Below are 27,443 nucleotides of genomic sequence, written 5' to 3'. Positions count from 1 at the left end.
TACTGTAATAGACCCAAGTACAGTAGTCCACCAGTTAACAGACATTCCTTGTGACTGTGCCTGCTGTGTTGTTGTGTTGTTACAAAAGAGATCCCAAAGAGTGATTTGATCCCTCATAAGTCAGTCAGACCTTCACAATTTTAGATTTCCATTCTAGTTTTTTTTTATAAGCTTCCAACTACATCGTGTTGTATTTGGAAGGAAGGTCAGACCATTTTTCTATGACATGTATAAAAAAAACCACACCCACACATGATCCTTATAATTCATGATGTTCAACCACATTTGAAAATAGGGGGAGGAGATGAAGGGAGAAACTTACTACCACAACAAAATACTTTTTTCATTGCAACTGAAGCATTGCACTGTTTTGGAATACATTGATCCTTGAGATAGCAATGCAATGGACTTGGAACCTGTCCAGGGTATATTCTGCCTTTTGACCACCCCCCCTCTGGGATATGCTACGGCACTATCCCAGAGGGTGCCCACTACCACCCTGTATCCTAGCTGAATGAGCAGTTAACAGAATGGAAGGATGGATGAATCAATACAGCTTCATGTATCTTGTGGAATAAACAAAGAAACAAAATGATTCAGTGATCTCCATTAACTAGTCTGGTTTGTTAACCTAGTATTATCAGTCCTAGAACTAATTGCTTTTAATGTTTAAGTGATCTGTATTACTTAATTAAGTAAGACCATGTGGATATTATTCTATTGACTTGTAATTGACATTTTTGTTTGTTTGTTATCTGGAAAGTATTTGGCTTTTATATTGTAGAAAAAAACAGTAAGTATAATATAATACTTACTTTTAATAGTATAAAAGCAAGAAAAGTTAAAAAAAATGCTCTTTAGAAATTGAAAATGGAAAATACACACACACACACACACACACACACACACACACACACACACACACACATATATATATATATATATATATATATATATATATATATATATATATATATATATATATATATATATATATATATATATACATACATATATATATATAACACCCAGCACGCCCCTGCGGGCGGTTTATCCTTCAAGCTCGGGTCCTCTACCAGAGGCCTGGAAGCTTGAGGGTCCTGCGCAGTATCTTAACTGTTCCCAGGACTGCGCTCTTCTGGACAGAGATCTCCGATGTTATTCCCGGGATCTGCTGGAGCCACTCGCCTAGCTTGGGAGTCACCGCACTTAGTGCTCCGATACTATATATATATATATATATATATATATATATATATATATATATATTATTATTAAGGTGCTGAGTGCAGTGGCAATGCCTTGAAAATCCAAAAAAGTCACTGATCTGAGCAATTTTTATAATAGTTTTATTATATCAATTACTCGGATCACTAGTTTGATTTTCAAGGCATTGCCACTGCACTCAGCACCCTGAGCGGTTAGACAGAGGTTTGACACTTGTATGCAGGTTTGGACTTTGTGGTCAGGACACATGTCTACTCTGTCTACTCTCAGTAAGGCTGAGCGTGAGCGTGTTGAACACACTGTCACACACACCATCTGTTACCTCCAACACTTCTGGCTTGGACAAACACAGCTATGAGCAGGTAATGGTGCAGACAAAACTTCTGACCTTGACACTGTCTCCTATGTGTGATCAGCGCGGGGAGAGAGGTAGATTGATGAGAGTCTTTTTGATTTTGGTTTGTGTGAGAAAGGCAGCAGAATCCCACGTTGCCTGGAAACCTGTCTATCTTGTAGTGTGTGATGAAAGATGGGGTCTTTCTCTGCCTCCCTTATCTTATTCAACTTCAAGATAAACATCAAATCACCACACTCAATAAATGTATTTCTTTTTTTTTAACCTTATGCAAGATCTCACATGCCAGTACACAAATACTTATGCAACATAACCTTTTTCAGGTGCATTCATTAATCTATTTTAATTGAGGGATACTTAAAAATACTTTTACTTAATAAGTAACTTAATTAATAACATTTGGGATTTTAAAATAAAGCACAGAACAAGCACCATAGAATATGTGTTAGCATGTGCTATTCATCAGTGTTAATGATGAATAGCAGCATTATGTATCAAGTTATTTGCCACAATTACACTCACCGTGTTCTTGAAGATTCCTCTACTTGTCATTAAAGTTCACCTTGATGGATTTTGTGAGGTTTTTAATTTCTTGAAAAGCCTATTTATTATCTCCTCTTTGTACTTCCGAGAGGCAGGGCTCGCTGTGGGCTAAGGTCACTTTGAACATCAAATTTTGAAAAACTGTCATTTGGTGTCAGGTCACTTAAAGCGACCATTCCTTTGTGGTTTGGCAGGAATGGTAATGCAGTACTTTATTCCTCCCAGATGACACTTAATGACAGTAATCTAGTTTTGGTAAAGGCTTGCCCTTTTAAGGCAAAGAGTTATAGACATAAAAGATGTCTCCACAACACCAAGAACAAGGCTGCTGCCATAGGAAAAAAAATATTTTGAAAACACAATTGTGTGATAAATGAGATCTATCCAGTGTAAATAATTCTGTTCACTTTACACCCCTTTCATACAGACTAATTTTAGTCATTGTCCACAATTATTATTCGATCTACTGCTGTGAACACAGCACTAAAAAAATGCTTTAATTTCACTCGCCAGATCAATAGCACCTGATACAGCCTCATCTCATTCTCATCTAACAGTGAGGCACTGCGTTTATAATGCTATTGACAATATTGAGCAGTATTGACGAAAAAACTGGATAAGAGCCTCAGGCAGCGGGCAGGAATGAAGTGCCATTTCTTCACAGCTGTACACCTTTGTAATAGCTCTCTCAACCATGAACATGAATATAAAATGCCAGCTACTAAAAATCAGACAGCTTTGTTTCAATCGTTTTACTCAACCGTTCGTGTCTTTTGGCGGGGTGACGCTGGGTCGAGTTCAGGAGGAGACAAATGATAACAGAAATGATGCATCAGCTCTGCGAGAGCACATCTGCAAGATAAAGGAGGAATGTTTGTGTGCTGGATAAACAAAATGGCTCTAGTATATCTAGTTGCAGGTGCAATGTTGGGAATGGGAATAATGTGTTGGGGGATCTAACACCGAGTCTCTAAAAGTATAAACCGAGCAAGTGTATGTTACGCATTCTGATGTTTTAATTCATTCAAACGGAGATGAACTAGCTAAATATATATTTATACATGTATAATAACATTTTGAAATAACAGTTAGGGATAATAAGGCGTGCTTTAAGATCTTATCAGTCCAAGTACATACAAATTGAATGAAAGGAAATAAAATCTAATAGAAGCCAGCCAAAACAGCGCGCTTTCATTTACGCGACACTCATCATGTTGCTGACTATGCCTATGAGTATATCAGCTGTCTGTGATCTCCTTGAAAAACAGAAAGAAAGAAAACGACTCCTGACCATAGCTGTACCAGTTCAGATCTAAACTGCTGCTGAGTTTTAATGCTCAGATTTATTGTGCTTGTTACATTCGCGCGGCTTTTTCTCCCAGGGCAAGAGAGAGGAGAGGAGGGGCTGAGCTGTGCTGTGCTGCACCGTTCAGCTGCTCACCTCTCACTGAATCCCGTCTCCACCTTTCATCCCTCAACTTGTCCCACGTAGGGATGGATGAGTTCCACCGCCGTCGGACCTTGTAAAGTATCAGACCAATGCGTCTGAACTGGGGGACCGACAGTCACTGGAGGGTCTTTGGGCGTCGGTGATGTTTGCAATTGGTGACTGCAGAAACTGCCAACGTGTCGGCGAGTCGACAGACCACAGCTTACTTGTGCGCTCTTGGAGTGGGAGAATGGACATGTGAATGAGAACGATTTCCCTCGGCGGCTACAATAACTGTTTTGGTTCTTTTAGTTCACAAATCGTCACAAAGTCTCACAAGTGAAAACAGGATTGATGAGATTCTTTTTCTTTTTTTCTTTTTTTGTTTCTGCTTGAGGAGGAATTCATGCGCCGATAGCTCACGAGGCCAATATGCCAGAATGGGTCCTCTACAGTATTTATTTCTCTGTGGACTTCTGCACACCCAGACCTATGGTAAGTTCATACAGTGCATGCATCTCTTACTTAGCGTCGTGGTTAAAAGGATGTCTCGTCCCACGTCATGCTATAGAAAGAATAGTCAACTGTGACCCGATGCGTATTCGACCACAGTGATTCCAGCTTAAGTCCACCAAGAAGATACTGAGTATGGTACGCGATTAACAGCTGGCACCCTTCAATTCTTGGTCATCATATTATATACTTTCTTCTCTTTCTTTTTAGTTTAGCCCCTGTATAAGATTTTGTTCCAGACCAACTATTTAATGGTTAGGTAGACAAAGTGATTATTTATTTATACGGGGTACCCTTAGCTGAATAGATTTCTTACTTGAATTAAATGGTTGACAGCTTATCAATATTGAGTAATCTGACAAAAAAAAAAAAAAGAAAAAGTCCAGGCAGCCAAACTTTTCCCCCCTATATTATCTGAAAAAATAATATTTTCTGCTCCTTCAGTGTCATGTTCTACTCATGTCGAAACCTATAATGGCTCCTGCTGGACCCACATATTGCTTTAATTCTCTTTATCTTGCGTCAGATACGTGGCCTCACGTTCAGGTTGATCAGTTAACTTAATGGACCTTCTGCTGTCTCAAATTTGAAATGTCTAGTCTGACGTGGAGGCAGTGTACCTTCACATAGTCTTAAAATCTGTCCCAAGCTGTGCATGTGTTCAGTACAATGGACCTTTTAACATAAACACTGTATGCACAAAAATTCATTTGCACCTTTACATTTCAAGAATCTTGCGTTGTTCAATCTCCTGAAGTGTTTTGTGCTACTTTGTCCCATATAGCACAAATCTGTGTCAGTAGAGTAAATGTGTGCAGGTGTAAGCACTACACAGCACATAAAGTGGCTTTTGAAACGGGTGTTTCCTGTACACTGGAAATGCTGAGTTTATATGGTACAGTGTGTCAATGCAGCACACAAGAGCAGCAATCATCTCATCTTTATGAAACCTGTAGTCGGGGGGCGGGTGTTGATTGAACGCTGAGGTCATCATAGGAGTTGAAGTTTGTATTGGACTCCTGCTGACAGGTGTTTCCTGTGATTGGCACACCACATTTTTCTATACATTTACTGGGTTGAATCAGCACATTCTGACAGTTACATCATAAGCCATTGTTAATGCATGGCTGTTGCATTGGTTTTAATGGGTTTCTGTGGATATATATGTATTAATATGGAGATATATGTTAATACACATCCAGCATACCCATTCTTATGTTTTCAGTTAAAGGAATCTTCCAAGTTATAAGCTGAAGCTTGTACTGGTAAAACACTGTCAGCGTAACCTGGTTTTTATCAAAGTGTCCACTGCATGTAAGCTCCCAAATAACTACTTATTTTCTGCAAGGCTTTGAGTGTGGGCTTCAGCACCATGGATAGTTCTCACTAAATGGACATATTTGGGAAGAAAAATGAGCCTCAAAGGCTGGACCTGGACAAAATATTTTAAAAATATTTTAACTGTTCTAAATGTATCTAAATATAACTCTTTACTTTCAGACTCCATTAAAATTATATCTGCCTTTTTAACCCCCATTTTAAGGAGTTACATTTAAAAAAAAAAATCCAAATCTTTCCCTTCTTTTTTCACTCATTTACATTCAGGGTCATAGTGTCCATGGAGCCTGCCCCAAGTAAGAAATAGACAACCCCCTCCTGATGAGATGCCAGTCTATCACAGGGCCAACAGACTGACAGGACCCCACAGGACCTTCTTGCTGTTAGATGACAGTACCAACCACTGAGCCAATGTGCCACCCACAACTTAAATCATCTAATTTAAATTCTGTTGTCTGACAGAACAAGCCTCAAACTCTGCATTAGCTACTGTGGAGACCGGGTAATGGGAAGACCAATTAAACAAAGCCAGTATTTCACAAAATATGTGTTTGTGTGACTTTGCAGAGCCACACAAATGTTATAGATTATAGAGTTTTAAAAGCATTTTTAATACGCAGTGTATCTCCCTGCTTTGGCATGCTGGTGCCAGCTAATGGAACGCTTTTTGTCAACAAACCTCTTAACATTATAGACCATCACATCAATTTTTATTCACTTTTATGACTTTATTTCAGTTGCTGTAGAGCAGTCAATGATCACGGCTGCCTCTGCAGTTTGTATGATTTGTCCCCCTCACAGTTAAAAAGACAAGAGAAGCCAAACATCACTTTCATTTATTTATTATATATCTTATTTATTTTCTCCGTAAGACAGTCGAAAACGTAAGTTCTAGCGACTTAAACACTACACACTTGACTTGTTTGTATGCACACGACAGAGAAGACCTTTTAACTCAGATATTTTAATGTGCTCATACACCATGGAACAGATGAAAGTTGTGAGATTGTCATGTCGGTAAACAAACACAGTGCCACTACATTCGGGTCATTACTCTGTGACATTTAGAGGTGGAATATATGAAACACCACTGAATTGGTCAATAAATGGAAAAAAAAAATAATCAGGCATTCCCGTGACATTTGATGGAGATCAGCTATCAAATACTGGGGGTTAAAACGTAAATATTATTTATGGCGAAATATAGCTGTTGATTTGAAAAGCACATAGTGAACTTTGCACATCCTTAGTGTTAAAGTACAAATCAAAAAATCCATTGTAGCAGCTGCTGTTATACACCCACTGTGACAACATGTTTGATGATGTCAGTGTTTGATGGAACGTGTTAATGAAAAAGTTAATGAGATGTAATGACTCCTCAGCTCCTGTCTGTGAAAGTAAATATGGAAGCTTCAGTTTAGAAACACAGTATATTGTAGAGCAAATAAAAACCTGACACTAATCAGCTTTCTTTTTTTTTCCAGGTACTGTAATCACATTATATTTTGTGTGTTCCACCAATCATATTTACAAATTGATGCAGAGGCATAATTTACAGTTTAAATTGCAGTGGAAATTATTATTTTAGTGACAGACGAAAACCATTACTTATTTTCCAACATAATTCCCCAAGATTTCTCTCTGTCATCAGCTGTCATTATTTTAATCAAAAGAAGTATGATAATCAACAATTCCCTGTTTTTCTCTCTTTTTTTATTTTAGAGAAACTGTGATAAGCCAGTATTGCTTTACTGCTGTTGTATGACACAGTGCCTATTAACTTTTAAAGGTTGCTCATTTGTAGTTGATATTGCTGTTTTTGGTAACTCAGGGGTTACCAACCTTTATCCCAAACATACTGTTGGTTAAAAAAGAAATATATGTGTATATGAAATAAACATTATCATCATTCCTTTCCTTTAGGGTCTCGTCTTCGCCAGGAAGACTTCCCTCCCCGCATTGTGGAACACCCTTCTGACCTCATTGTGTCCAAGGGGGAGCCAGCCACTCTCAACTGTAAGGCAGAGGGTCGTCCACCGCCTACGGTGGAATGGTACAAAGACGGGGAGCGTGTTGAGACAAACAGGGAAAATCCCCGTTCCCACCGTATGCTGCTTCCCAGTGGGTCCCTCTTCTTCCTGCGCATCGTTCATGGACGACGGAGCAAGCCAGACGATGGCATCTATGTTTGCGTGGCCCGAAACTATCTGGGGGAGGCCAAAAGCCGGAACGCGTCTCTAGAAGTAGCACGTAAGTTTGACTTTTCATTGTGCCCCTCTAGGCACAAAGGTAATAACATGGTCAAAGAAATCTCAATGTCGCATGAAAAAAAAGGGAAATAAATGAATATGGAGCATGGGTGAGGGTGGTAACCTTTTGTGGGGTATATGAAAATATGAAAATGTGCTAATATTGCATAAAAAAGTAGAGGTTAAATTAAGCAAACAATGTGGAGCTGTTGTTCTACCGTATATGTCATCTGATGTCATCTGTCACGGTGCACGCAAGATCACATAACCTTTCCGCTGAACCTACAAGTGTGTGTTAATTTACCCAGCCGTGTGCATAACGTGTGTGCGCATATGTGTGTGAATATGTTTCCTGACTGCTAGTGAGACCTGTTTGGATGACCTGTTTGAGTAATGTATGGGCAAAGCTGTGAATCGCTCCAGGGAGGGAGAGCAAAAGGAGGCAGGATTTTAACCCAGCGAACTCCCTTTCAGTGTTTGGATTTGGAAAGACGCAGCCAGCTCCCAGCCAGTTCTCTCCCTGTGTGGGAGAAAGGCGCTCTGGGCTATTCACATTTCCATTATGTGCTAAACTGAGCTGATTTCTTGCCATGAACAAGATGCACACACGCTCGGACGCACATGCATGCACACAAAAACACCCACACCGTCTCCCCTGCTCTGTGTTTATCATTAGCACAGATGGGGAATTCCATGCAAACAATATATTGCAATTTGGTTTTAAAATAATAATTAAAAAAAATATTCACCCACCCATGGCATTCTGTTATATTTGCTTTTTAATTCCAAAATAGGTGAATATAAGACATGAACCTAATGACTTGACTATGATGTACTACAATTACATTACTACAGTTAAAACAAGAACATGTCAGAGTCAGAATTATGGCACTGTTGTGGCTTCAGCTGATTTGTCACCCTTGGCTTTATGGGCAAGTCACAGAAAAGGAAGGGAAAAAAACTGAGATAAGAACCATGAAGCTAATTGTAGCTCAAGACATTATCTGAAATCTCTGTGCCTTCTTTTTGTGCACCACATGATCTCTTTGCCTTATTGCTGTATTCAGTCCCTGTTGTCTTGTGTTTCTGTTGTCTTCTTTTACTGATGATACCTCGTCTTTGTTTCAAGGCAGTGAACTGTCCTGGAAGTGCTGAGGCTTACGCAGATGCTGGCAATGTAATAGGACATACAAATCGAGCCATAAGAACGAGTGTGTGTCTGTGTGTCTGTGTGTATGTGTGCGTCAGAGGATACAACATTGGCTTCCCCATACAAAACGAGACATTGTGGTGTCGGGTATTATAGCTGGTATTATCTAGCATCCCTGTCTCACTGTAATCGGAATTTACACTGCACTTTGTATCACATTTACACTGCACTTCTTGAGCTGTACAGTTGTCTTTGAAGATAGTGAATAATTCTTTCTCATAAAGAAACCAGAGACCCAAAACTGTCGTTATAATGTCAAGAGACACATCTTCTGGCGGCTTCACTGATTCCCTTGACTGAATAGATGCCTACTTTATGAGCACAGTGACTGTGTCAGAGTGATTTTGTGGGGATTTTCTGGTTCTCCCTAAACACAATAAAGCTCATTTGTATGCTGTAGCTCAAACCGGCATTCTGAATTCATTTTCTGAGTTAATTCTCACATTCTTTGTCACTGTTAAAGCTGCAGCTACTTATAAATTGTTTCTTGGTTTTTTTTTTCGTGAGAAACCTATGTTATGTGTAGCAACCATACATATGTTGTAAATGTGACTTACCCAAAATAGAGTAGCAACACCTAAATATTAGAAAATATAGAAATGTCTTCCTCAGCATGGCTCAGCAAAGCTTTAATATTCTTTGAAAGGCATGTTTTGTTGCACATCATAGGATACATTCTTGAATCCACACCAATTGGTTTATATTTTTTGTATTCAAAGCACCATCGTAATCATTTTGAGGACATTTTGAAGGATCAGTGTTGGCTCTGAGGAGTACACCTCATGAGTACACTTCGTATTTCTAGATAGAGCCATACATATTTGGAGAATGACACTTTTTTGTGTGTATTTTTCTTTCTACACCACCTTAGTTAATTTAAATCACACAAGCGAGATGTGATTTGAGTATAAACTTATGGCAGTAATTCAATGGATTTACCAAAAGTAAATGAAATGACTGCCTGAATTCTACAACCCATGGACATCACGAAATGTTGTTTCTGCTCTCTAAGTCCTTTACTGCCACCACCTTTAGTTCCTGTTTTTTGTGGGCCTTTCTGCCTTCAATTTATTTTTCTTTAATAAAAGAAAAGTAACAAGGCCATTGAAGAGTTTCCCATTCTGTTGCCTTGAGAAACTCTTAGGTTGCTTTTGCTGCGCTCTGATTAATTATATATTTGCACTGTGAAGTCCTGTCTGATCAGTTTTGCAGCATTTGGCTGAGTCTGAGCAGAGAAGTAGCACTAGCATAGCCTGCTAGTGCTGCTTCTTTAAGCAGTCACATCATCAATAACCACTCGGTTCCACAGGCAGCCATACATGCCATAACATTACTTCAACCATGTTTGACAGATGATGTGGTATGCTTTGGATCACAAACTGTTTCTCTCCTTCGCCATACTTTTCACTCCTCATAATTGTCGAACAAGTCAAGCTTGGTTTCATATGTCCAAAGATTTTTTCTTTTTTTTTTTTCAAAATGTTCCACATTTTTTCTGGCAACGTCAATTGACCAATATTTACATTTATGTAGACGACTTTGACAGTGATGCACCTACCCCCACAAGATGACTTGACTTGGTTAGATGCTACTTTTTGGTGTTGCTGTTCTTGTCAGTGCATTTGTTCTTTTTTAGCAGTGTATCAGATGTTCAATTTCCCAATTCTAACTTTATTATTTTGATTTCCACCCTAATAATTGCCTTCACATGAATCAATCTTCATTGATGTCCACTGCAGTGGTGTACAGAAGCAAAACTAAAAACAAAAAATAAATGGTCCAAATACTCATTAATCTATTTGTACAGCTCAGTATATCTTGTCTATTATAAGGAAGCCCAGGATAGGATCCACATATTTTCAGTATGTATTATATTTATAGTAACTGCCTTGTGTACATAGTGTTAAGGGATCATTTTTGTTTTCCACAGCCTTTCTTACATAAAGGACAGTACATGCCGGGCAGATTTTAGTCTTCTCTGTGTAATTCAGAATATCATGGTTACAGGGATGCATAATCACATGACTCCTCCAGGGACTGCAGGTTCCTGCCAGTATTGCTGCAGCCAAAGTTGTCATGCAATGCTCCGGGTGGGAGCAAACGGGTATACGAAAGTGCTGTGGGGATGATCTGACAGTGAGTCTAGCTCTAGAATGGTCTTTAGGAGTCCACACACATCCTCAGATTTTCTAATGGGCTGTAGCATTGTATCTTAACCAGTGGCTCAGAAAATGTAGCTAACTAGAGGGGTGCTGCTCCCTTGGGTACATTTGTGCTATACAAGCTCAATTTTGGTGGTTCGTCATGCATTTTGTGAGCTTGAGTCTGAGTGAAATTTGAAGAGACATTATTCATTCCGTGTGATGCAAAACACTTCAGCTGTTTAAGATGGCAGCAAAGCTTAAAATATGTAAATTATGCAGATATGCCAGACAAACGTACAGCTGACAGCCTGGCATCAACAAATGATGTACCTCACAACATTTGTTTGTCATATAAATTAGCCAGTCCATACTAAAACATCTATTTGCACACATATTTTCTTTCTCCCCTTATGCCTTAACAGGGCTCATGTTAAAGAATTAATAGTAACAGTGCAAATTTAAACCACAGGTTTTTTTGTTGTTGTTGAGAATCATCTAAAAGGACAGACAAAATGTTAGTTTTTCTTGAAATCTGAAGAAATTATTGTGCATAACTCACCATTTCTTTATTTCCTCCATTATTTGATTTGTTATTCACTTAACACATTGGCATATTTTAAAGTCTTTGCCTTTAACTTGCTTCTTGTGCCTAATCATCTAGCTTCAGGCTGACTTCAATACAACTGTGATGTCTAGAGGGACAGTATTAACATATTTTCATACCATCTGCATGGTTATTCCTTCCTTGTTAAATCTTTTAGCGCACTGTGGATATTTTCCAGCACCGTGGTTTTTCAGAGGAAATGTTTTACATTTACATTGACTCTTAGCTGAGCGAGACTGAACTAACCCTGAATAAGTAGAAGTGGAAAAAAATGAAGACTAGAAAGCATAAATTTTATCCTGTGGACAATGGGAGCATATTTATTTTCTAAGCTGATGGACTATAGCAAGGCACGAAACAGAAGAATTTTCAGCCTTCTCGAGATTCTATTTCCTGACCGTCTTATTTGGTGTATATATGACACAAATGATAACATCAGCTATTTCAAAGGGAAAAAAAATACCTGTTTATTATTAGAATGTCATGTATTTTTTTTCTTGATAAACAAGGCCCATTGTGTTTTTGCTACTGTTGCAACATGTCACCTGGATCTCACATCCAAGTATGTAATTTTAATAATCGACAGGCACCTGCTGTCAGTGTGTACAATCACACTTGGCCAACCACTGAGGCAGCTTTTTTACATATTCACTCTGTTAAGTCAGACATTACAGCTGAGCGCTACTTCTGAGCAACGTGAACAAACAACTGTGCAACCTCCAGGCCACCAGTGGACTGGCACTAATCATCAGAGTGAGTGGCTGTTGATGGAATTAGAACAGCTTCCTCAAACTATTAAGAGAAGGGACAGAAAGACATGAACGGTGATGTTTTGAAGGGAGTTGTGGGCGGAGAGGCGGCAGATGCGAGGGTATTCATTAGCACCAAACTCAAGAACAAGACGAGTCCCCTTCTGTTCAACTGTGCTAGGAGAATTAGATGTATAGTCACTCAGCCAGACAATCATCAATTAAATCCTCACAGTCCCAGACAACTAGTGAACTAAGCAGAAACAATGCTAGATAAATCTAGTGCTAGATTTTTATTTTTTATTTTTTTTACCATAGATCCCTATGGTAATCGTTTTTGCTGAAATATTGAACACAAAATTTTGGAATTTTAGTATAATAGAAGAGTAAATTCATTTACTGACAGTTTGATTTCAGACTGAAATCTGCGAGGTGGGACATGTGAAAAAGTCTTGAGCTGCCCATAACGTCTTTAAATTTTGCCTGGAAAATGGGAAAATAGGTGCAGTGATTCATTGAAACATGTTCAAACATAAATGGAAATAAAGTATATAAGTTAAAAGTTAAAAGTTTGTACAATTCTTGAAAGTCAGTATTTGGTAAGACTTTCTTTGTTCTTTAGCACTATCTGAATTCTTTTTGATTGTTGGATTTCTTGCAATTTCTTCAAGTAGTTTTCAGGAATCGTTCATCAGGCATCTTTTATCTAAAGCTTTTTTTTTGTTTGCTTTTGTTCTGTTCTCCACCATAGAACCAAGTTCGCCAGAGCTTCTCTTTACATGTTGTACTGCCATTTTTGGGAGCATTACAAGTTGCTGTATGTCAATACAACCGTTCTATCCCAAATGTAATAATATGTATGCATTACGTCCATAGTAAGTACATAAATTGCAAAAAAGGGCTATAAACTACAAAAAAAGGAAATAGTTTTTGCTTTTTAAACATATTTCTAGTTAGAGAAATTTCAGAGGTATATACTTAAAAACTGTAAATACAAAAAAAGTTGCAGAAAATAGTTTCCAACCACAGGAAAATAATTTTGAATGTCTTCATAGTTTTATTTTTTAGATACACCAATTTTTGTATACTGCAGGAAAAACGGAAATAAATATTATATTGCAAATTTGCAAAAAAACAAAAAAACAGCATGTGCATCAAAATAAACTATTTCCAACAGTGCAATTTGAGTTCTAAGTGTCCCAGAAACTATACAGAAAAGCATAAACTCAAACATGACAGACATGGCAGACATGTTTGTTCATGCTGAAGTCTATGCCAACGTACGAAGTGCTATGAACAGCTGATCGGATCGGCAAAAGCATGTTTCTGGAATATTTTTGTTGCTGCAAGTGCTCTTTGTGCAATTTTTGCAAAACCATATGTGGAAGGAAACCGAGGACAAGCTGAATGCATAAGATGTAAGTACAACTCCTCCGGTTTCCTATGCAAAATACATTTTTGCGGTAACTTATATGGTTGCAATTCTACTGGGATTTAAAAATAGTTCAGCAAAGCGGGGAGTTCTGCTCCAATAGGCCTTAAAGGGTTGAGATGGTCCCACTCTGCTTCAATATTGTTGACATTTGGCCAATGGGGAGGCCAAGCTATGACTGATAATGTTCCACTGTGTGATTTTCTTTCTAGGTGTGCTTTTTGGAAGTGTGTTTGGAATCATTGCCAAGCTGAAAAATAAAGCAGTTGACAATCGATTTACAGGTGATATACATGCAGCCCCAAATCATGACAGAGCCTCCTCCGGGTTTAACGGGTTTCCTGACCTTCTCTGCACATTTGGATGAGGCTTTGGACCAGAATTTGATTCCTTCAGTCTCCTTCTTGTTTATTTGGCATACCATAGACTTTTCTCAGTGAACAGTAGATAGATCAGAATAAATATCAGATCCATCTCGTGGGTCCTATGTCAGGTCTTTGATGGAGTTATTCAATTCATTAAAAAAAAAATGAATAAATACTGCGCACCATGCCAAGACAGGCCAAGTTTTCAAATAATAGCTCTTTAGGAATCATCCTGTTGGTGCAAAAATATTATTTTCTACCTATTCTCTAAAATTATTGCACACCACATGTTAAGTGGTCTTTTATGTGTTGACAGAACATTCCTCTGAATATGGTCTAGTACAAGAACTGTATAAAAAAAATGTCCAAAAGAAGCCCAGAAAATATTACCTATTGCTTTAGTCCAATTTAAATAATTAAATAAATAAAATAAATAAAAAATGTGTTGCTCCTTGGAAACCATATATAAAGAAGAGCACTAAAAAAAAGTTCAGCAACCAATTATGTTCAACATGTACAGTATGGGCAATATATTCAGTTTGCAGCCATATAGCTGTGCTGTGATCTATATCATCACTCACTGCTTTCTTGTCATTGTCTTCTCCTCAGTGATGCGCATTACCCTGAGCAACATGGGCTACTGGTTGGTATAATGTACTGTGAGAGTCAAAGCAATGCTTTCTCCAGGCATGAAAATATCTTCTTTCACAAAGTTCATCTCATAGAAGGCATAATTTATCTACATCACCATATTTATGTTTTACATTTGGTATATATCATATGGGGAGGTTTTCTTCAGAAAGCTGTTTGGGTTTAGAGTTTTGCTGTGAACAGTCATTACTATTTTAAGGTACTTACCTGTAGTTAGGACTGATGGTGTGAGTCTGAAAACGTAGTAAATCACTCAAGGTTTAGTAGCCGTTCTATTAGGAGACATTTTGTGGTGCTTCAAAAAGTGGCAACTTGCCATTAATCATGCATTTCACTGTTTTGAAAACACCCAGGGTTAGTGTCTGCCTGCCAGCCCTGTGTGTTTCTAGGCAGACTGTCAATGTTTTGTATGAGTAGATAGGTTGGCCACATTGTACAATCTGTTTCCAGTTCACCAGCCCTTGTGTATCTTTCCTCTGTTTACCCTGCTTTTGTTAAGCCAGTATAGGGTTTTGAACCCAGCTGATAAGAAGTGAGCTTTCTCAGGTTTTCACCAAATTGAATCATTAGCATTATTAATACATGCCGTCATACTTTAGCAGGTTACATTTGTCGTGCACATTTGGGCCAAATCGATGCAGCATTGCAGTATTATGTGTGGTTATTCAACATTTTTTTCACAATTAAGTTGGTTGTATCTAATGCGAGCAGATGTAAAAAAAATAATTCAAAACTGTGCAAGCGTATATTTCTTTAATACCTCTTAGAGGTGATTGCACAAAAAAAGGGATGCTTCTCCACGTGCATTTATGATCCCAATCACACTGATTCTTTTTTTTCTCTCCATAGGGCCATTTTGGTGTTGCTAAGCAGCCTGTAATCAGCCATCAGTTTCTTGTATGTCAGTGAGCTACATACAGTATAATTTACAGTAGCTATATTAGTATTAGTAGTATAGCATCAAAAACAGAAACCTTGAAGTGAAAGAGAGAAACAAGCCCCCAAATAGCCCTAAATGAAATCATATAATTTCCAAATGAAAAACGAACAAAGACCATGGTGCATTGTTAACACAGCTGAATCACAGCTGGTATATTCTGATTTTCCACCTGTTAGGTAGTTAGGCTTTTTTCTAAAATAATGAGATTATAGTTATTCACATTACAAACTGTTCCAAACATGTACTCACTTTAGACAATAAGCTACAGAGGGAGCCTATCATGTCGTCTGTTGGTGTTTAACTATCCAGTCTTTTCCACAGCACTTAAAATGTGGCTTACATTTGTAGATCATTGTGAAGCTCAGACAGGGAAAATGGTATCAAGACTCCACATGCAAATATAACCTGATCACACTCATGTGGGCATTAGTATGCATGGGAAGCTTTTTGAATGTGATAATTATCAAATCCTTGAAGATGATGTGAATAATATGTATTCGAGTAGCTTTCAGGTTATGGTACGTGGATTCGTAAGGTGGCTTTATTTCTATTCAAGTTGTTTAGTATGTGTGTGGAGATCTTTTTTTTTTTTTTTTTTTTTGCTGTTGTTTTTAATCATGTAAAATGATGCCATCATTTTATGACAAATGTTCCTCTAGGCATGGTGCATGCTCTTATATTTGATTTTTTTCTGTTCATCAAAAATGGATACTACACATGTCTATAAGTTTTCAGTAATCTTAGTTATTTTTTCTTCATTTCTGCTGTTGAACTTGCATTTGGAAAGGTCAAGCTCTTGGATTGTCAAAGTAGAGAAAAGCTGAAAGGCTCAGCATTGAACTTTTTCCTATCGGAGGTCACTTATTGAAAACATATCATATATACACAAAAATAGCTAAATAACTTTTTAAAAAATTATTAAAGAAATTCATTCTATCCAGTGCTTCAAAACTATATTTACTTCTGAATGAGAGTCTAGTCACATTTTATAGAATAGGTGTTGAATTCAAAGAAGACTGAATTAATCTGTACTGTATATATAGTCATATCTCCTATGACTGTAGAATCCCAAATGAACGTGTTAGAATCTGTTGGATATGTTTCTCGATTTGTTTTGGGGTCTTAATAGTAGTGTAGGAGAATACTTTTGTTTCTTCCAGGTAATAAAAATACAAACCACATATTTATTTTCCTGTCTTTTCAGGCAGTTTTATGTTAAAAGTATTTATAAACTGCAGATATAGAGGTGGCCAGGGCAAGGAAGTAGAACTAATTTATGGATTTTTTTTTTTATTATTTTTTTTTGGCTGAAGACAGTGAGTGAAGGGGCTAGCATCTGGTGCTAACTGGACCATGTTCACTCCTTGGAGGTCTGTGCATTATGAGGTTCGGTAAGTTAGCTAAGGGCTAGCATCTGGTGTTAATTGGACCATGCAAACACCTTTAAGAGCTCTGGTGCACTTTCTTACAGTTGGTTGGAAGAAACATATGCCTGGCGTGAAGAAGCACACTAGCTTGATTTGCTGTGTTCAAGCTTGTTTCAACTTTCTAATTTATGATGAGAATCATTTGTATGTAAGTGGAAATTCAAGATATAACATCTTACATTCCCCTCTCCATGTCTCTGTCTTAATTATACATCAAAATTTGTTTCCCCATATACATCCTGTCTTTTTACCTTATTTTATATATTTTACCCGAGTGTCATATTTAAAATGCTTGTAAGTGGTTATGTTTTTCCTTTAATATAATGACAACATTTAATAAGAATGGAAATGTACTTAAATATCTCACTGAATTTCACTGAATAAATGTTTATTTAAATAAGCACTATTTTATTTTACTTACAATAACACACTAACTTGCTAATACAACTGTTCCCCCTTCAAAAAGCACTTTTAATGTTATCCAGCAAAACGATGACTAAAGTTTGTTTGTTTGTTTTAGAAAGAATTCTGAGTTACATAAGTCAGTGATAAACAAGGTTGCTTGTCAAACAGATGCTAACTATTAAATTATGGAATCTGGTTACTTTTCATGGTCAGTTGATCTTTACCCTCTTGGGATTTTATCATCCTGCATTTACGGATGCGTCATCACGTTTGGGACTATTTTTCACATTCTTTCAGAAGGAAAACAACACTAACTCTGTCTGATAAAAACAAGCACTCTAAAAGACTTCAGGGAGTAGTGCTTGGCAAAGGCATTTAATATTCTAATAGTAGAAAATATCATCAATAGTTACAAGTCTGACAGATTATAAACAGACTTATTTTATTCACAAGTTGAAAGTGTCTGGATTTATAATGTCCCAGTAACTATAGAATTCATCCTAATGAAAGCAGCAGTCAGTGTCATCCTTTCATTTAAGCGATTGTGTTTACTGAGTCAGTGGCTAGGTCATATTGGGTCAAGCTACTCACATGCACCTGTCACAACCTGTGACTGGGGATTGTTGTTATGAATAAACCAAATATTGCTATCTACCTGAGGAGTCCTGCACACATATTGAAAATCTTCTTTCAAAATTGTGTTGAGGGTTGCAGCTTCCAGCTACAGATTTCTCATCCAGCGAGGAAAGATATGTGTTTACTATCAAAGTAGCCTTCAACTTTAATGCCTAAGTTGAGGACTGTGTGGTAAGAATTATTATTTATTTATTTTTAGACCATTAAATAACATACATGTAACAGTATTTGTCAGAAGAATTCAGCCATGCATACATTTTATATTCAACACGTTTGTGTTGAGCTTGCAAAGACCAGCTACAAAATCCATTTTCAATATGACGGATCACAAAATGATTCATTACATACCACCGTCTACTTTTCAAGGTATTATATTGTGATGCCAAACACAGTACATTACTGGCTATAATTTAATGCAGTCGTGTTCCAACATTTGAATTTGAAATATGGCTATACATCTCCTTTTAGATGAGTTGGCGCTGGCTTGAGCTACTCCATTAGCAGACCTTGAATGGGGCCTTCACACTATTACAGATATAGCTGTAACTTATTGCCTCTGTCATCTGTAGAAGCTGCTGCTGGGTGTAGCCTTCTGTTTTCAGAAAGCGACATCCAGCCTTGTTTTATGACAAATATATAAAGCGGCATGACGCTATTAGGACGGGTAATGGATTATATTCAGAAATTAAATTAAGAATTTAATTTTCTTTTTAAAGTAAAAAGAAATCAGTAATTTAAAGTGACCCCTAGCATGATAATGTGTTCACACTGTATTTGTGTGTTTGCGTGTGGGATTGGGTGTCTTTACTCATGTGTGATTGTGTGTGCATCTGAGTGTGACAAAGCAAAGGCGTGTGTCTCTCAGCAAAATGATAATGCTTCATAATTGTTGCACTGCAGTTATTGATGTACAATATATGCATGTTCTCGATGTGGGTTAGAGGGCATATTTAGGCAGATTGCCCTAATGCAAAAAAGAAAAAAAATCCCCCGTGGACTATAACACATGCAGTTTTATTAAAACGTATTATCATCATTCTTTTCGTGGTATATTAACCATCGCTGGAAGCCAGTGAATGTGTTGAAATATCTGCTGTTTCACTGTGTAATACTGCTAACTTAAGCGTGCCTATCCACTCCCTTCTTCAGTCTGGCTGGGGTGATGAGAGTGAGGAACATCACCAACCAGCCAGAGGGTCTCTGTAGTTGGTTTATTATTCATGTTGTCTACCCAACATTCTACCCAATCTAGGCCAAAGCGCTATTATAACTGCTAAGTGTCACATGCAAGACTTCCGTTTGCCCATTCATTCACTCCCATTGCATCAGTCTATGCTGAAGTCCATCCACCCAATACTCTGATTCACAAAATGTTGAGAGTGCTAGGACCAGAGCAGCAATAAAATGACATCAGGCTTTCACAGTACACACCTGAATGAGTAAAGAGGAATGGGAATATCCGGAAGCTTCATTAATTCATGAAACCTGCTGGATGTAGTATTTTTCTTTTATCTAACCCTGAAACTCACGAGCATCTGTCTGCTCGTGCTTTTACCTGGCTAAGGTGATTTCATAAATAAATGCTTTCTACAAGACAAAGTGGGCTGACAGAATGTTTCCTGTCACTACCTTTTATATCAGCAAATCCATAAAGTGCTGCACCCCTGTGTGTCTTAATTTATTCTCAACTGCTGTAAAGGGTGTAATTGCAACAAGGCACCAAATAACATTACATCCCATCTGACATGTGTCTGTTTGTGTAACGTAAGTGATACTTACACTTGGTGTGGTTAGATGGTAGACTCAGGACTAGTGTTTCAGGGGTCTAAGTAGGGATGGGTACCGGTGTCCGGTGCCATGATGGCACCGGTTCTGACATAAACGGTAGTAACCAGACCGAAAAGCAGCGCACATTTCGGTGCTTTATTTCGGTGCTTTTTTTTCCTGAGCTGTGATACACTTTAGATTCTAGCCAATCATTTTACGTTTCCGAGGATAGTAGGCGGGGCCAGGTACGTACGTTCTGTTAGAGCAGAGCTACAGATTAAAAATGTCCAAGGCGAAGCGGTCAAAAGTCTGGCTGTACTTCACAGCAAAATATGAAAACTCAGCAGCCTGCAACAAGTGCTTTAAGCTGATACTGTGATACTGTCAAAGGAGGTAACACCTCAAATCCGATGAAACACCTGGCGATGCATAGCGTTTTTTTTTAAAAGCCCAGAAATGCGCCGTATTTGATAGCTTGCTGCGAGACCTCACACCGTGCACATCTACTGCGGGTGGGTTGCCTGTTATGCAACATCCCCCAAAAACACGAAGAGGAGAGTCCTGGCCCCTAGCCCTGCCAGTGTAGCAGAAATGATGACGGATGATGGTGGCAGCAGCAGCCGTTCTTCTCTGCGTGAGTAGCTAATTTACGTTGAGTAGGCTAACCACGTTATTACATTAATGCATGTAAGGTGAACTAGCAAACACCATCATAGCTACATGCGGCTGTCTTCTTGTTTGATGGCAGATACTCCCTTCACCCTGGCTAAAAAGGCTAAAATGACCAAAGAAAAAGTGGAAAACAGTTAAACATGAGAGGTTTTTGGACAAAGTTTGTGTTTTTTTCCCATTGTTTAAGCACTGCTTCCAGCCAAGAGTGATACCATATATGCCCCATAGCTGCAGAAAAGGCTAACATTGTTATCTTTTTACAAAAAACAGCTGAACATGAGAGGTTTTTGGACCAATTTTGTGTTCTCCATTCTTTAAGCACCGGTTTGAGCACCGTTTGAGCACCGGCACCGTTTCAAAAGTACCGATTTGGCACCGGTATCGGATAAAACCTAAACGATACCCATCCCTAGGTCTAAGTGGGATTTCTGATAATCAAGACGGCTACTAACCGTCTCATACCGTGTTGTTGGTTTATACTTTACAGATTTTTATTTCCTTTAAACCAATTGCTCTATTTAGTTCTAGATTCAGTTACATAACCCTGCTTTTTCTGATTTCATATTCTCTTCAACCTTGAAAGCTCACTTATCATTCCACTCTCTTTTATTACTTTCTCCTCTCCAGCGCCCAACACACACGTTTCCTATGTTGTTCTTTATTTGTATATGCCAGAGACCAGGTATACTATGATCCTTCAGATTCTTGATTATTCTTTTTATGTTGCATGTACAAAACAGATTTTCTAGGTTGTTGGATGAGTCAGGTACCTTTTACTTCATGGATTTGTCAATGCAGCTACTATATCTAAGGACTTTTAAGCCCTCTACTGCAGCTGTAAAAATCCCTTATCAGAGTGAAAAGTGATGGGAAACATGTCGTGAGCTACAGAGTCTTAATTCCATACTTAAAGTAGTTCACAATGGGGGATGCCACGCCGTGAAATTTCATTTTTGTAGAAGCGAAAGATTTCATTACCAAAGAGTCCTCAGAAAAACATTGTTCTTCTTCACTGTTTTTCCTGTTTGTCTCCCTCGACACTGGCTTGGCAGAAAAAAAATGCTTATGTGTACAATAGTAGTATTTTCATGGAAAGCACAACAATTTATTTCTTCTCGCTACATTATCCTTGTCGTAACCATTTTTACGCCTCAGATAACTAATGGGAAAGAGCAAAATGTCACATGATAAATCTTATATTTAGAACAAATTCAAATATGCAATATGAGGGAGCTACAATGAGAATCACGAGTCATTACAAAATTAACATTTTGGTTAAGAGACAATAGGACTGTAGCACTGCAGAAGGCATTTTTATAAAGTGTTCCTCTGTAAAGGATGTTGTTCCCATGGTTAGTTGGTTTGCTTGGTCTCTCATGCTCCAGTAGTTAATGTGTACTAGTCCATTGCTGCAGATGCTGTCCGCATGGGGACTGGAGCTGAGGAGTGACCAACAGAGCTCAACGTGGGGAGGGACGGACAGTGTGTTCCAGAACAGATGTTTCCAGCCTTTGTGCATTTGTCATTTCAGCTTTAATCTGGTCAGTGAAGGGCATAGATGCTGCATGGATGGGGACCCCAGCTGTCAGCACTCTTGAGAAGTCACCCACCCCTCCACCCCTCACCACAAATCCTAAATTCATTCGAACATTCAAGGTCCTCCTATTCAAATCCATACTCATGTACGCACGCAAAAGCAAACACCACACTTTGTAATTGGCTCAGAATTAGGGCACACGGACTATTGTTGAACCTGTGGAGATTATACATCATGCCTGAATCTGTGGAGATTATGCAGTGCTGGGATATTATGCCTCCATTTTCTCTGATTGCCTCTTTGTATTATTTCCCTTGGTTGTGCCGTAGTGAATCTTCTACTTATTTCATCCCTTTTTCTTCCCTAATATTGTACCACATTCTGTTTTTGGTTTTCACTCAGTTTTCCTCTGTTGTACACAGTCTATTCCCCTGCTTTCTACCATTCTCCTCTATTCACCCCCTACCCCTACACACACACACACACACACACACACACACACACACACACACACACACACACACACACACACAACCACCACCATCAACACCACCACTCTCCACCCCCTTGCCTTACCCTCCTCCTCCGTGCCTCTCCTCCTTAGGGCCTCTGGCTGTCTCCCCACAAGTGATGTTCTCCTGGCCAGATGATGCATGCATATCTCTTGTGTCTTCTTGATGCTAACTCACGTAGACATTTGCACGGCATTGTGGGATTCTGCTCTCGGTCATATTTCATGTAATGATGAAAATGATGATGGTGATGAGGAATCAGGGAGAGGCGGGGATGGGGTTGGAGAGGGGGTGTGCTTCTATTTTTTGCCCTTGTCTTTTCTTCAGTATCAATCAGTGCATTGAGATTAGACAGTAGATAAATGGTGGTCACACAGAGTGAAGCATGGGTAATAAGTTTTGGTTTGAGTTTGGACGAGTTCCTTTTCACTTTCCATGCGATCATGAACAGCACTCAGTATTATACACAAAAAAGTAGGCTTCATCGCTGCTTGTGTTTAGCATCAGTTTAGAATTATAAACTCCGACTTTCATGGTTGCTAATCTCTGGGTCAGTCACTCTTCTGTTTTTTTGTTTGTTTGTTTGTTTGTTTGTTTTGTTCACTTCAAGGGCACCCATGATTGCTTGAACAGTGTGTTCTGAGAAAGAGACAGGAAGTGAAAATTATCCCTAATAGAATAACATTTTCCTTGCAAGTGTGCTAACGAACGGAAATGTGTTCTGAGCAAAAACTGAGTAAGAGGGAAACAGGGAGGATAAACATATTCAGTGAAGAGAGAGGGGAGGGAGGTGTCATTATTGGATGAGTCTGGGCCATGGCAGACTTTTGGCCCTCCTACAGTGTCTCATCTATGTGTATGTGCAGCACATTTGTGTGTGTTATAGAGTTAAAAAGATATGCTGGTGCTTGTGTGCACATTTTAGGGACTTGCTGCTATGCAAAGCTTTGTCAGTGGATATAGCATCTATGGAAGAGAGATTTCTTCACAGTCTACGCTACACCCTAATTAATCTGCTTAAACCTGCTAGGCCTGTCTCCAGCGCTCTTACACATCAGAAAAGCCAGCTCTGAATCCAACCAGGATTTTCTCCATGGATGCCAGTGGAAAATCATTCCAGCTTCACCGCTGACAGCTTTCTGTCAGAATGTGCAGAAATGCATATAGAGTGGAGACAAACATACACATCATCATTTCCTATCATGAATATTGAATAGGGAAGCAGTTATCAAGAGGGGTCATGAAGTCCCTTAAAAGGTCTAGTTGTTGGTTTATATTGCCTACCTACAGCCAGTGCCTTTCAGATGACAAGCACTTCCATATCCAACAGATAAACCATTGTAAGGTCAGTGCTGTTCTATTGGGTTTGCCATAGGGTATAGCTGTGATCTGGATATGACAAAAACACCAATGACCAAATGGTGACAGTCTTTTTTATTTATTGCTGGAATAACTCCCCTGTAACATCTAATGAAATAAATTCAGATGGTACAGCCAAATGTTTTTTGGGTGTTTTTTTGCAAGCTGTTGTGACAAACTACTTCAATCCAACTTAGGTACCTAACTTCATTCATTTCTAATGAACAACACGCTTTTAAAGAGTGCCACACTGAATATTGAATTGAAGTTAGAGATAAAGTTTCAGGCTTTTGGTAGCACTTAAGCAGATTATAGTGTGATGACTGCAGAATGAAGAAATCATCACAGCAAGCAAAAATGAAATGTTCAATATTTTCTTGGCAGTACCAACAAAATATAGACTAATGCTGGAGCGCGTGTGAGCCACAATGTTCCAAAAAATAGTAATGTCAAAGTATCTTACTGTATATTTTACAGTTTTGTACTGTCTTTCTAGAATATCATGAAATTTACATAAGTAGACTGTGATTTTACATGTCAAAGGTAAAATAACATAACATCACTGTAAATATAGTAAAACACAATTTACTTGTTTTTTAAATATATATTTTTTTGTACATGTGCATATTTAGATTGTTAAAATACATTCACAAATGTATCATGATTTCACAAATATCTGTCCGTTATTTGAAAGATCGAACTGTTGAATTCAAATGTAATGCTATGGAAAAGTATATAACATGATTCCTATAAGCTTGTGTTACATCACATAAGTATTATTATCATTGCTATTTAGGGCGATTGTGGCTGAGGAGTTGGCAGTTCGCCTTGTGATCAGAAGGTTGCTGGTTCGAGCCTAAGCTCGGACACTCTCGGTATTGTGTCCGTGGTCAAGACTCTTCACCTACCACCTACTAGTGATGGCCAGAGGGGCCGATGGTGTGATATGGCAGCCTCGCCTCTGTCCCAGGGCATGCAATCCATTATTATTTAAACCAACTGTTAACTGTATATTTCTGTACATTTGCGTATTATGATTCATATTGCCACATTCATTGATCTTGTTTATAGCTAATTTCATTGTTTGATCACATTAAAATGTTCCTAATTTAATGTCTAAAAGTACTTGGAAAAGGCAGAATCCCATGTACTGAAAATGACTGTATTTTCATGAGAAAGTTATTTTCTGTTATTTTACGGTCGTATTTTGCGCCCCAGCTGCTGGAATATTACCGTTTTTTTTATTTGTTTTTTTCCCTATTTATATGTAATTTCATTGTTTAATCACATTAACATGTTCCTAATTTAATGTTTAAAATCACTTGAAAAGGCAAGATCCCATGTAAAATTAGCGCAACAAACTGTATTGTCATTATTGGAAATAATCGTATTTTTATGAGGGAGTTATTTTCTGTTATTTTACGGTAGTATTTTGGCACCCCAGCTGCCGGAATATTACCATTTTTTTAAGATGTTTTTTGTAACAGTGCAGAGCTTTAGCAGGCACAATATTTTGCTGAATATGTAACCTGGCTAGACAGATACTAGACCTAGCATGGTGCTGATATCATACTGAGTGTGTATATTTTCTTGTGGCTTGCCAGCTTATTATTTAGTTTGGGTGTCTAATGACTGGAAAGGCGTATGCATTGATGGTTTGGATCTTATTCCTTTGTATAGTGCCAAACACTACAGTATCCATGAGTGGTGCGTTGAGTCACAGGGATTCTTATTGTCAGCTCAGTTCTACCTTGTCTTAGAGTCCTGATGTGTTGCTCTGTCAACCAGGAGGTGATTTGGGGCCCAGTGGTGTTATTTCCAATTTTTTCGACTCATTTGCCTACTCATCCTGGGTGCTACCATGTCTGAGAGGAGCTTCCATGTTGTGGAGTGGAGGTAATTGGTAGTTTGAGACTATCATGCCCATTATATGATATATCATGATATATGTGGCAGTCTTTAAAAATTGCTCTGCCCTGTGTCAATCAGTCCTGGTGAATACCTGCTGTTAGCAGTCACTTTGCTGTGAGGTGATCATTGAGAGTTTAGCTGCTATTGAGAGATTACTCTGAATGGATCTTTGGAAAACTGATTCTACAGTCTAATTCTTCAGCCATGTAACCACAGCTGTGAGCCTTTAGTTGACAGTTTCTAGAACCTCAGTTATCTTGTTGTACCTCTTTTTCATCCAGAATGTGTCTCTTATGATTCCCTTCTGCAACTCAATCAATTAACATCCTCCAACTTTTTGGTTTCCCTGATTTTGTCTTTTCCTCTACCTGCATCTTGGATCTATATCTGTGATTTTAATTTATAAGTGATTTTAAGATTACTGTGGCAATGGTATGTATATATGACCTCAATGGTTTCAGTGATACTGGTAGTACAGATGATGCATTGACCAGTATTCATATTCACAGACATTTTCTTAAATGGGCAATCAGTGTGCCATATTTTTCTATGGTTGGCTACCTTGAGTTTTGCCACAATATTCATCTTCACCACAGTACTGTAGATGCAATTGTCATTGCAGGTAGCTGGGAACCATCAAGTTTAGTTACACTGCTCGTCTACTTTGTGTACACTGTTTTTTCCTAGCATGTTTGGCTTATTATTTCCACACTGCTGACTATTGTTCCTGTGGTGTTACACGGGGAAAAGAAGGTTGGAAATAGCTGCGGTGAAGATGTTTTTCAAGATGAGGGCAGACCATAGGGTGGCATATAAGAGTAGAGGAAGGTGCACACAGGTGGACTGTATCCTGTGTAGACAGTGCAATCTAAAAAAGATACAAGGGAGTGTCAGGGGAGAATGTAGCTAGGTACCATCAGATGGTAGTCAGTAGGATGAATTTGGAAATCAAGAAGAGGAAGGGAGGGAAGGGAGAGCTGAAGCTGAAGAAGGAAGAATATTGCACAGACTTCAGGAAGGCATTGAGACAGGCTTTGGGTAGTGGGGCAGAGTAGAGCTCTGATTTGACGAGAGAAACTGGCAAGAAGGTATTTCCTGTGTCTTTTGAAGAAAGAAAAGAGGATGAGAGAACTTAGTAGTGGAATGAGGCAATATAAGAGGAAGAGGTTAATAAAAAAAAAGTACAATATGGGGAGGTGAGATACAGCAAAGAGAGAGGTGGCAAAGATGATAAAGATAGATTATAAAATGACTGGAAAGGGTGTGCAGCAGGTTAGCGTGATTAAGGATAGCAATAGAAATGTACCAAAAAGACAGTGCTGAGAGGGTGGAAGAAGAACTTTGAGAAAATGAATGAAGAAAATGAGAGTGAAAGGGTGATGGATGGATGAATGAATGGAGAAGTAAATCTAGAAGTGCAGTAAACTGGTAAGGAGGAAGTGAGGTCAGCTATGAAGAGGATGAAGAG

The 27,443-nt window shown here is 38.5% G+C and overlaps 1 protein-coding gene across 1 annotated transcript in view; it reads left to right on the top strand.

Annotated features, from left to right (window-relative positions):
* Window positions 1-3,553: 3,553 nt before the first annotated feature.
* Window positions 3,554-27,443, top strand: part of LOC146699845 (roundabout homolog 2-like) — an 82,976-nt gene continuing 59,086 nt past the window's right edge. Inside the window, exons 1-2 of the mRNA XM_085469766.1 lie at window positions 3,554-4,049; window positions 7,329-7,655. Of these exons, the coding sequence (XP_085325892.1) occupies window positions 3,995-4,049; window positions 7,329-7,655 (382 nt within the window). The 5' untranslated portion in view covers window positions 3,554-3,994. The remainder of the gene's footprint in view (window positions 4,050-7,328; window positions 7,656-27,443) is intronic.

This window comes from Copadichromis virginalis, linkage group LG10 (genome assembly GCF_057382275.1).
Source record: "Copadichromis virginalis isolate Kocher_CV1m ecotype Utaka linkage group LG10, C_Virginalis_male_GT1.1, whole genome shotgun sequence".
NCBI classification, from domain to species: domain Eukaryota; kingdom Metazoa; phylum Chordata; class Actinopteri; order Cichliformes; family Cichlidae; genus Copadichromis; species Copadichromis virginalis.
Note: the sequence above shows the minus strand (reverse complement) of the source record. Positions and strands in the feature narration are given on the sequence as shown.